This window comes from Pleurodeles waltl, chromosome 3_1 (genome assembly GCF_031143425.1).
Source record: "Pleurodeles waltl isolate 20211129_DDA chromosome 3_1, aPleWal1.hap1.20221129, whole genome shotgun sequence".
NCBI classification, from domain to species: Eukaryota; Metazoa; Chordata; class Amphibia; order Caudata; family Salamandridae; genus Pleurodeles; species Pleurodeles waltl.
Window position 1 is genome coordinate 1,696,044,515 of NC_090440.1, and position 12,254 is coordinate 1,696,056,768.

The following is a 12,254-nucleotide window of genomic DNA, read 5'->3' on the forward strand; positions in this document are numbered from 1 at the left end:
AAAGCAAAAAGAGAACTGCCTATAACACCAAAGGCACATTCAACTAGGAAGAAAGGTGCTACTATGGCCTTTCTAGGAAACATTCCAATGACTGAAACATGTAAGGCAGCCACATGGTCTACGCCTCATACATTCACCAAACATTACTGCGTTGATGTGTTAACACAACAAGCCACAGTAGGACAAGCAGTACTACGAACTTTATTTCAAACAACTTCAACTCCTACAGGCTGAGCCACCGCTTTTGGGGAGATAACTGCTTACTAGTCTATGCAAAGCATGTGTATCTGCAGCTACGCATGCCATCGAACGGTAAATGTCACTTACCCAGTGTACATCTGTTTGTGGCATGAGACGCTGCAGATTCACATGCGCCTCCCCGGGAGCCTGTAGCCGTTTCGAAGTTGATCTTGAACATTTGTAAATATATCACTTTAAACCACATTATGTACATACATATTTACTCCATTGCATGGGCACTATTACTACAATACACAACTCCTACCTCACCCTCTGCGTGGAAAACAATCTAAGATGGAGTCGACGCCCATGCGCAATGGAGCCGAAAGGGGAGGAGTCCCTCGATCTCGTGACTCGAAAAGACTTCTTCGAAGAAAAACAACTTGTAACACTCCGAGCCCAACACTAGATGGCGGGATGTGCAAAGCATGTGAATCTGCAACGTCTCATGCCACGAACAGATGTACACTGGGTAAGTGACATTTTCCATCTGGAGCTCTTCCAGATCTATTCGCCATATTAGACCATTTTGGTGATGTAGCGGGCTTGAAAATAAATTGGGATAAATCCTGTGCATTTTCCCTACGTAAGGCTAGCGACATGGCAGGACTATCATTGAGTGGGGAGCAGCTTGTTTGGACCACCGGGACCTTCTGTTATTTCGGGATCAATGTTTATCACTCTGAGATGGTCTTAGTGGAGGGCAACTATGGCAAGACCCTGACCTCCGCTTCACAATCTTTGTCCTTCTGGACGTGCCTGCCCCTTTCCCCTGTGGGTAGAGCGGCCATTGCCAAAATGTGGGTACTCCCCCGATTGCTGTACTTGTTTATGGCATTACCGGTTCCTCTTGGGAAGGCCATCTTTAAAACTATGCGCAGTCTGCTAACTGCACTTATATGGGGGTCCAGACGCAGGAGGGTATCCTTGGAGACACTCCAGCTCCCTTTGGCTGACGGTGGCATGACGGTGCCAGACATAGAATGATATTATGTAGCAGCTCAACTCCAGTGGCTGATGCTCTGGTTGACTGGTGATCAAACAATAGAAGGGGATATGGTATGAGCCACTATAGGAGTTGGAGGGGTACTGAGATGGCTCTGCACATTGGGCACATTCAGTGCGGATTTGGGTCTGCTATTCACCTCGACTCCCAATATGGGATATACCACAGTTGCAAGACCTTACCTAAATACACAACTTTAATACATGGAGGAAGGGTATACTTGCACATATAGGTGACCTTTATGAAGAGGGACAGCTGCGTTCCTTTTCAAATTTGAGTGCAGTAAATGGCCTGGACTCGGGGCAGTTTCTTGCTCACGCAGCGGTCCAAGCAGTGATCAGGAAAGTCTGGTGATTAGGCTTCAAAGAGGATGCATTATATACTAACACAGGGCTCGGAAAGAAGGCCGATCTCTAATCTCTACATAGCGCTAAGGGGGACACGAGGTATGCCACATTCCCATTGTAAGGTTCGATGGGACGCCTGTTTGGCATTGATTTGTCAGAACAGCAATGGAGAATGACATTGGAGCTTCTTACACGGTAAGAAGCGTTGTAAAGATTTGGAGACGTTTATTTCGATCCAATACAGGGACCGCCGCTGTCATGTCCTCCAGCTCCGCAGCCTTCAACCCACTCTTCTCCTCGCGCTCAAGAGCACGGGAGAGCGCGAGAGCCAGCAGCACGCAGAAATAGGTTCGGCACGCGGTAATATTACCGCGTGCCAAACCACAGAACACAACACAATTTACTAGCCGAAGTATGATATACTGTATGATGTACAATAGCCCCTCTTTGATAAGGGGTTGTGGTGCAGTGGGAGTCACTGCTACCGGCTATTTACTCTACTCTGTTGAAAATTTATAAAAATATATTTGAAAAAAAACTGACTAAATTAAAGTGCTTACTATGCAACTCTCTATCTTCCTGTTAAATATTCTTCCTACTATGACCAGAAAGAAACAGAAAAAAGTTCTATTAGGCATTACCAACAAAATTAGACCAAGAAAGAAGAAACATGCCGATGTAGGCCATTTCTAAGTACCGTAAAGGTACTATGTTTATGTCTTAGAGCAAATTAAACCACCAACTAAATTGTCCAATATGTTGAAATGGGAGCCAACCCATTTTTAGCAGTGCTAATCCAAAACAAAACATACAAGTTCTGTACAAACGTCACTCCACAGCTGATATTTACCTGCTGTTTACCTCAATAGCTCTCCTCTCTGTTGCCGTCTTATTAACCTTGGAATGAAGGTCTAGTTCCAGTAAACACTTTGAAGTTGACTAGCTTGAGTGATTTGCTTATCTACATTGACTGACATGATTTTTTTTTACTAAAACCTTTTTTCATCTATACAGATAGGCATGGCATATTGCAGGAGTGCCATTGACTTCACATTATCACATCATCACTTCATGACATAAAGGAATTCCCTCAATTTCAAAGGAATAGAGTATTGGTGCCTTCCTGTGCCCAACTGTGTGTATTAGACATGCTCATCCTTGTTTTCTTTATGCTCCTCTTGTTAAAAGTTACTTACCTCTGCATCTAAATTGGTTGTTTTCACCAGTTTCTCTCGTGTACGTTGTTTATGCTGTGGGAAGATATTAAAATCATTTAAAAACCAAGAATTTTTTGGCAGATTGTTTTGCATTACACACTGCTGTGTTCACTGTAGGTTTTTCCGGGAATGCTTGTGGTTTTTTTTTTGTAAAGGGATAAACTCTTGGAAATAAAGGTAGATTCGCAAGTGGAATGAGAGGGCATAGAGAAAGTGTTATTCTTATTTTATTCTGCTTTATTTTATTGAGTGTTTATACAGCATACGTGAAGCCTCGGAATTGGAGCCAAGCATGCATGTCTGTTATAGCGGGCATACGAGATCTTTAACTTATGTTGAAAGCATAAAATGAAAGGTAGGACTCATGGGTGTGGACATATTATGACATACACCTTGAGAGGCAGCTGTCGGCTGAAAGTAGTGTTTTGAACTCTTAGCCAGTCTGAAACTAAGAGACTTTGTTTACAATACCTGGGGTACTTGCTGGAGAAAGCTAATTTCCTTGTGAGGCTGCTGTTCTGAGTGCTGTGAAGTCCACCTATTTTGTCTTGAAAGATGATCCAGAGTCTTGAATTGGGTGTGAGCAGTGAAGTGTACCCATTAATATTTTGTTGACTTGCAATATGTGGTCATATTGTTCTTGGCCAATAATCAAGACATGGCTACTTAGAGTAGTTGAGGAAGCCAGTAAGCAGAACATTGTGATGGGCAATATGTGATAGAACAATGGGATGACCATTAGAGAGTAAGATAATGGCTTACATCTAGGGATTGACCTTTTTATTGAGGCTCAGCTGGAAGTGGACTTGTAAAGACTTTATGCTAAAATTATCCTGAAAGGATTAGTTGTAGTCAGTGTACAGAAGAAGTTGACAATTTATTTTTGGGGGAAGGGTATGGGGGAGCCCACCAGTGTCATCTTGGCGAGCTGTGTTTCTGTCATGAATTGGGGTTACTCTCTTTATGAGGACAAACTGTATTTTATTGCGGTTCACCTTCAAGTAGACTGTAGACATCCATATCAATATTAAGGCATGCTGGGTGTTTACATGTAACAGTATGCTGTATAGTTACAGTTCATTAGTGAAGGGGAATGTTTTGATTAGCGTGGATGATCTCCGAGCTCCTAATAATATTTTAGGCATGGATGGAGGTAGGATGATCCCTCTAGACCAGCTCCAGGGCATTTACCACCTGTCCAAAACAGAGACGTACCATTACCTCCAAATCAGACATGCACTACTGACTTATATTGCCACGGAAACTGAGATCCCACATGCCACTCTTTTGGGAGAGGGAGTGCTGGTGCAACCTCTCTACAAGGGAGCTATCTCCTTCTTGTACTGGAAACTAGTAAATAATTCCCTGGGATGTCTCCGCCAGCTGAGTTAGACCTGAGAGACAAATCTCGGCTCATTCTAAGAGGGAAAATCGGAGAAGGTGCTTTAGGGCCCGAGATAGGTGGCGATACAGGCAGGGTTCTGCATGATGCAGCATCTGGTGTTACAGAGCGTGTACCAAGGTAAAACTGATCTGCATAAAATGGGAAGAACACAAGCTACAACTTACCTAAAGTGGGTGGAATGGTGAGGCTTTTCTACTGCATCATATGAGAATGTCCAGCAATACAAATGTATTGCCAGTCCATCCTGGGCAGTATCTCAAGGACTATAGGGACCCAGATTGACGGCTTTCTGAAAAAAGCTTACTCAGTGTAATAGGCAAGGAGTCAACCATATCCCACCAAAAGACGTGGATAGCACGTGGTCCAGTGGTGGCCAAAAGAAACATAGCTAGATCATGAGTAGGGGTAGAGGCTTCAAGACTAGAGGCTTGAAACGGAGACATGAACTTGGTGTATGCTAGTAAACAATGTACGAAAACAGGGGCTGCACCAGAAAATAGAGAACAAAATGGGAAGGGCATGTGGGCAGATGCTGGCGACTCTTTTAAGACAGCATGCTGAACTTCAGTCAACCATGGATTGCTGCCAACTGTGTAATGCTGTGCTATTTGTTATTTTTTGTATGTCTAAAAAAAAAAAAATCCTTGGCACCACTAATAAATACATGGGTACAACAATAGTCCCACAGCTGTTGCCTGCGAACCTTCATCCAGTTGTCTCCATCCGGAGAAATTGCCTTCTGTGAGATGGAATGAAAAAGAACCATTTGGGCTGCGTGGGAGAGATTCAGGTGGTATTATAGCTTAGAGAGGAGGCTCTATAGTGATGTCCATCAGAGCGGACTTGTCTAAGCTCTACAGAAGAACTGGGACTTCTGTAATCCTGCGGTGTTGATCATCTAGTTTTGTTTATTGTGTCTGTGCCACTGTGAGGCTAAAACTGGAATGGTATATTTAACAAACTGTTGTCTGTGACACTGTTTTGCAGTTAATGTTCTTGGCACTCTCAAGAATTGTATCAGTGGATTGGATGATGGGGCTGTAGTTGCAGTTTTTCAGAGTTAATGTTTTTATTTCCAGGGAGAGAGGGACTATCTGACCTTTTTAGTTGATGGTGAAATTTGCCTGACGGGAGTGTATTTGTCCATTTAAAGGATAGTATGAATGCATCTGAATCGTGATTTAATGAATGAGGCAAGTATGCTATCATCCTTGTGACTCTTTGTGAATTGCCAGTACTGACAGGGGAATCAGTCGTCAGACTTTTGAAAGAGTTAATTGTGGGTTGTTGGAGTTGGCTTTTTGAGAGCTATGTTTCATCTGATAATGTTAATATAATAGCGTTTGAAGTGATGGGTCGTATGGTATGTTTGATTAAAGGGACTGATACAATGTTTGGCTGCCTTTACAAGATGCTTTCTCTTCTTGACGTAGGCAATTTTTAAATGTAGGTGTTGTATGCTATAAATTAGGATTTATATATAGTGCCAGAGGACCAGTCTGTTGGGTTTCTGAATAGACTGGATATGGTTACCTTCGATATGTATTTGGTAGAATGAACTTTTTGTATTGGAGAGTGATGTGTTGCCATGTGTTTGGCCTTTCACTCTGCATGGTTGCATGAACCCGTGGTGTGGAGTCTGCTAAGATGTTTTGTTGTGTTTGTTGCTTTGTAAAGTGATGTATTGTCATCTGTGTTAAAATAATCGTTACTGTGTTGGGAAGTGTTGAGATTGCTGAATTATTCATGACATTCATACACAACAAACCTAGTCAAGTGGATAACTAACCGCTAAGGCACCACGAAAATAATAGGTGTGCTTATCCTGATCGTGACTTGAGCAGAACTTCTGCAAGAAGTTATAGACTTCAATTTCACTTATTCTCTCATTCAATACCGTGTTCAATTTTGAAGGCTCACAAATAAATATAAACTCCAGTCTGGCGGGTCGTAGTCAATCGCTTCACCTCATCCTTTGATTTTTAACATATATTTTGATTCTGAACCTGCCTACAGGACATTAGTCAGACTGCTTTGTTTGATATATTGTCGCACACATAAAGCTAAAATCTTTTCATTTTTCTTGCAGGGTTGAGGATAAGGTTGGTGTGGCAGATCTCATGTTGATCCCCCGGTACCTACCAGAAGTGACTATTGGAGCCTATGAAAGTGACAAGGCTTACTATCAGTATAAAACGGTAAGAAACGAGTATTACACAGTTACCCTAGGCAAGAACTGACCTTACTGTATACTCTTCCCACTCGAGCCTTACGACTTACAATGCTTTCCTGTGCAGCAGCCCCTACCTTTGCCTCTTTAATACCAGTCCAACACCCTCCTCACACGTCTGTGCCCAACTCTCTTTAATCAGAGACTGCAGCCTAAAGAGCCAAGCACTTGCCAGAGTTTTGTCGCTTTCCATATCCGCAGTGTTAGCCTATACTTCGTCACTGATATTATAAGCAGGAAATAATTGCCACCTAGTGAATTAAGAGTGCATTTTTTTCTTTTCACTTCTCTAGATACCTGGGAGGAAATATGCCCCTGGCTACAACGCAGATATTGGTGACAAGATGATTTGGTTAAAGTAAACTCAAGATTGTTTCAGAGAGTGAAGGAGGGCCTCCCGACTTACTGAAGAATCTCTCTGTTTCGGTAACTGGAGCACGCTTCTCACACCACTGCAGCACTCCTGCCTGGACTTTAAAAAGTGTGATAAAGAACACTTTGCATACATGCTGGATCTGATTGTTATTTGATGCAGTACCTCTCCTGCTAAACCTACAAGTTCAAGGCAGCCTTGGGAATTCACAGACTCTAGCAGCCATTTTGTTGGACTGGGGGTGCCTGCTTAGCGAGGTAGATAGTATCTCTGGAATTGGTCGCACTTGCCATGATAGGAGCTGTGCTCACAGAAGCAGTAGATATCTGTACAACTGTGCTCCAGTTTTGTGTGATATCTCTTGCCTGGAGTTTGTCACCTTCTGTGCTAAAGTTAAATAAAATATTCCTCTTAAGGAGTGTAGGGAGTCTGGTGTGTTACATACACAGGTGGAACATGTCTGCTGAGACTAAAAACAGGTGAGTTCTTGAAAAGGAAATCACTGCAGATAGTCACTTAAACGTGGTGGCTGTATAGTTCTGCTCTCTCTTAAATTAATTTTTCTGCACATTTTTAGCCTGTTCCTGGTCTCTTACCATTGAGTTCTGAGACTTATCCCAAGGTCTGCGATAATAGGAAAACATTAGCTATCCCTTTACAATGGAATAGGTCAAGCAACATGCCTTATCTGGCTCTATTGGAATATATTCCATTTTCAGGGGATAGCTCAATTCTTCAAGGTTTATAAGTGCAAGTTTTATTTTCAGCATTGTAATTACTCAACTGTAGATATTTTAGAAATATCTTAATTTTTGTTTTATGCCAGTTTCAATGTCAGACCATAGACATTTTGGTTGTGTACCTCACACAAATGACTACTAGTTATTAACTGAAGGTTAATGGTATTCACATTTGAATCTGTATGCAGAAATGTCAGATGGAGTTGATGTCACAATGGATCCAACTTTAGTGCACACTCATTTGACTTCTTTGTGGCTGGGGCTGATCTGCTGTACTGACAAAAGATTAGTCTTGGCTTCAACACAAAGATGGAATGTCATTGCATTGTAGTCAGAGGGAGGAGATCTAGGCATTGAGAAGAGGTGCAAGAATTGTCAGGTCATTCATCACTGCTTAACATCTCAGTGCTAAGCGTTGTGTGGTTTCCCTTTGTCTGTTCAGCTAAGTTTCTATCGACTCGAACCTGGAAGTGATCTTCAAGACTTATTGTATGCATCATTCTTGTACATCGTGCATGCTGTGAGCTCCACAAGACATCTGTTCCGAGAGAATGCCACTCAGTTTTGAAGCAGGCACTAGAAGATTTCTAAGAACTATGCCCTAATAGTATGACACACATATGTACTCCACAGGTCAATTTGATGGACCTCTGGTGGGGGTTTAAGGGCTGGGGGGGTGAGAGAGAGAGAGAAAAAAAAGGTAGATTACCGTATTGTGGACTGCGCTTAGAAGACTGTCCACAGGGCTTGTTTCAGTAGATACTAATGCTGCCTCAAGTAGTTAGAAAAGCCAGACATCATCAGAGGAATTTCTTTACAATAAGGGGTTCAGTTCACTGTAATTTATTAACAAAATAAGCTTGCTAAATATAAAATAAGACTATTGAAATATTGTGTAAACTTAATCTTCATCTATTGACATGTTTCTTGAAATCAAGCAACCATGGCAATCTGGCCTGTTGCTTTTTATGAAATGTGATGTACATGTATTTATTTATATTGATATATTTTGAATCTGTAGGCACATGGGCAGTGGAGAACTTCGCTCTCTCTATAGTATTGTATTTTTAATCTGTGTGCAGTTTTTTTTATTGCATGACATAGTCTGGTGACCTTTGACAATTGGATAACAGTTATAGGAGTACAGAGAGCACTGGTTATGCTCATAAGATCAACATTTGGGAGCTATATTCAAGTACATAAAGCCTCAGCACAAAGATTAAATAGGTTAAGGACAGATAACAAGATGTGTTAAAGAGAACAAACCATACTGATGATACTAGAGGACTAAGTCGGTACAATGTTGTAAATAAGAACAAAAAAGTATATATATGAGAGGTGTTAGATGAGACCCAGCAGGGCTGTAGTAAACAACTGAGTATGCAGTAACCACAATAAAGAATCCACCCACCTACTTTCTCAATTCCCTCTACTTTAGATGCTATAGCCTCTCAATCCCTTCGTCCTCTTTAAAGGCAAAAAAATTATAGAAAGTGAACAGATAGACACCACGACTTTACATTGTGAAGAATTGCTATTTAGTTTAACTAGCTAAGCTGACCCTCTGCTCCAGAGTACAGAAGTGTGGCATTTTAAAATACACTTAATATTAATGCTTCGACCTCCTTTCAGTAGGCTTTTAATGAGCTGACCTCTGTGTATAGCTGTATGGGTTTCTAGGGAGGCAGATACGTTGTTGACGAATTAAGAAACAATTTTGTTTATTAGATAGTAGAACACATAACAAACTTTTCATTCACTTGTGAACACTGCAATTTTGGATGGATTCTTTAAATCACAGAGCAGAGACACATTTAAACACCATCTGTACATGCTATGCTGACATCAGTTCCTTTCTTTTCATTTCTTCAGAAGCAGATCCAGAGCTACACTTTTATCTTTTGACAAGTTTTTTTCCACATTTTTCACAGTGTGCAATGGATTGCACCTCCCAAAACAAAATTTCAGCTTTGTAGGGGCTGTTGCAAACAGATGTCTGAGATAGATCAATCCCCACGAGATATGCCTGTGGTGTTTGGGATCAAAACATGACTTCACCATGCCTGGTGACAACTGCGCCCTGAGGAACCCAAGGTCCATCCAGGACCATGAGGCAAAACGTTAGGTCACCAAGTATCAAAAGACTGCATACTTTGATTGGTCAAAGTCTCAAGCAAGGCCCCATTCCCACTCCCAAAGTTGTTCCTGCAGCAGACCTTTGTCATGGTCTAAATCATTGAGTAAGTCTAAGAAAAAACATAAAAAGAGCAAACTTGATTCAACCCCTTCCCACCGCTCTTAAACTCAACGAAGGAACAGAGACTTCAACATGCCTGTCAGTCTTGCTCTTGATTCCTCTCAGAGCCAATTCCGAACTTGGTCCAGATGCACCCTGAACTTCCAGGTCCGTCAGCAATGTAGCAGGTTGATGCCTTTCGTGAGACCATAGCAGTTCACTCTGTTGCCACTTTGTGCCCCAAGAACCAACGAGGGCCTCCATTCGGAATTCTTCCAATTGGGCTTCCCTCCACACCATCTGCCCTTCGAACATGCTTCAGGTTCTGTACCGCATTTGTGCTGATTGTGGCCTGACTGCTTCTATTTTCAGTGACCCTTATGCTGACCATGCAGAGGAAGAGACTTGACCCATCTTGCTCTCAGCCAGAATCAGACTCATCCTGACCTTGACTGAGGCCCCGTCCTGATGCTTCTGGGTTGCAGCTATCCAGCAACCCCTCTGATTCAGACACCTTGACCTTAGCTCGCAGCAGATCCCAAATGCTGGACAATATCTTTGACACAGACTCAGACAATGACAATTTTGATGAAGGGGGTAACTTTAACCCCAATATACAGTGGAGAATTGATGTGAAGAGTTGCAGGATACTAGTAGCCTAGACACCTCCACGAACACTGGTCTAGTGACCCCAGCTTTCCTTCACAGCACCCTGTGCCTGAGAAATTGATGGTACAGGCATCCACGAATAACGCAGGCCTTCTCCATGACCCCACCAGATTGTTAGACAAAATGTATTGAAATGTTTGAGAAGCATACTTTCTCATCTACAAACCTTGATCTCAGATCAGTCAACACCAGCTGCCTCTTGGGTTGCTTCTCACTTGCCCTGTGGGAAGGTGGCCCAGATGTTGCCAGCTGCCCCGATGACCCTCACTCAGGCTATTCAGGATGGTTGTGATGCGACAATGTTTGTCATTTACCATGGCTTAGACACAACCAGCTGTTTAAGTCTAACACTGGGACCAGTCCCAGCATTTCGGACGAGCCAGGCCGTTTTTGCGAATAAGCCAACTCAGCCCTGGAACAATTTAAGGAAAGCAGTGCCACAGCACATTCCATGGGTCTGTCTGTCCCACAGGACAATTCCACCATAAGTATCACTCCCTCCATGGCTGTGGCATAAGTTTTCACTTTCGCCAATGCACCAGACCCTTCCACCAGCTCAGAAATCTTTGCAGCCTTTTCATGGTCAAGGTCGCAACTCACAAAGACAATTCCCAGGACATCAGAAAAAACATGCAGCTCAGTCCCCTTCCCCCTCCAGCAGCAGCAGTTGCAAAACTCCTTTAGTGTGTCGTATCTGGCACACATACACCTTGTGAGAGGCAGCATCGAATATTTCCTTCAGGGGTGACAAGCTATCACCTCAGACAAGTAGGTCCTCCAGATTGTCGATCAGAGCTATGTAAATCCTTTCTACCTTGCCACACCTTCAACCACCATGAGCAGGGGTGTAACAGAGCCCCCCACAGGGCCTGCTCAGCCCCTACTGATGCAAGTGTGTGGGCTCAGCTTCAGCATATCTTGCAGGGGGGCCCCTTACATTTTGTTACGCTGCTGACCAGCAAGGTGGCTGCCGGTGGAGCAGATGTCTGTCTTGCAGCAGAAGACACTGGCCTTTTTTTAGCCGAAGGGTATATAGAAAGGATTCTGGTGACTGCTGTTGGAGTTGGGTGTTCCTCCTACTACTTCCTGGTGCCAAAGAAGGATGGAAGCCTTTGTCTTACCTTAGATTTATTCTGTCTCAATATCTTCCTACAGAAGGACTAATTCAAGACGCTTACACTCACCCAGATCCTGTCTGCCCTAGACCTCGGAGACTGGATGGTGGTGTTGGACCTGCTGGATACTTATTTCCAAATCCCCATCCTGCAAGCCCACAAGCACTATGTGCAGTTTACAGTGGGCCATGAGCATTTTCAGTTCACAATGTCCCGTTTTGGCCTTACCAGTGCCCTTCGGGTGTTTTCACGAATGTGATGGCTATGGTCGCAGCACATCTTCAAAGTTTGCAGATACCAGACTTCCCCTACCTCAGCAACTGGCTATTTTGAGCTGGCTCACCCCAGGCATTTGTCAACCACCTCTGGACAGCAAACTTCCTAATATCTCATATCGTTAGGGTTCACTATCAACTTGCCAAAGACACATCTGACTCTTTTGCAGATGCTCATTTTCATATGAGCCATTCTGAATACAGTACAGTTCTATGCCTTCTCCCAGAGAGGAGAGCCCAGGACATTCGGGCTAAAATCCAGATGTTTCAGCCTCTTTCTAGGAGATCTCGGTCTATGACTGAGGCTGCTGGGATTGATGGCCTCAAGCATCTTGGTGGTGAAACATGCCAGTTGGCATGTGCAGGCTCTGCAGTCCCATTGGGCAAAACACCCGAGGAAT

General features: G+C 43.1%; 1 protein-coding gene across 1 annotated transcript in view; it reads left to right on the plus strand.

The window, feature by feature from the left end:
• The window catches only part of NDUFA10 (NADH:ubiquinone oxidoreductase subunit A10), a 150,727-nt gene extending 143,490 nt beyond the window's left edge, over positions 1 to 7,237 (plus strand). Inside the window, exons 9-10 of the mRNA XM_069225506.1 lie at positions 6,305 to 6,413; positions 6,739 to 7,237. Coding sequence (XP_069081607.1) covers positions 6,305 to 6,413; positions 6,739 to 6,807 — 178 coding nt within the window. The 3' untranslated portion in view covers positions 6,808 to 7,237. The remainder of the gene's footprint in view (positions 1 to 6,304; positions 6,414 to 6,738) is intronic.
• The last annotated feature ends 5,017 nt before the right edge of the window (positions 7,238 to 12,254 follow it).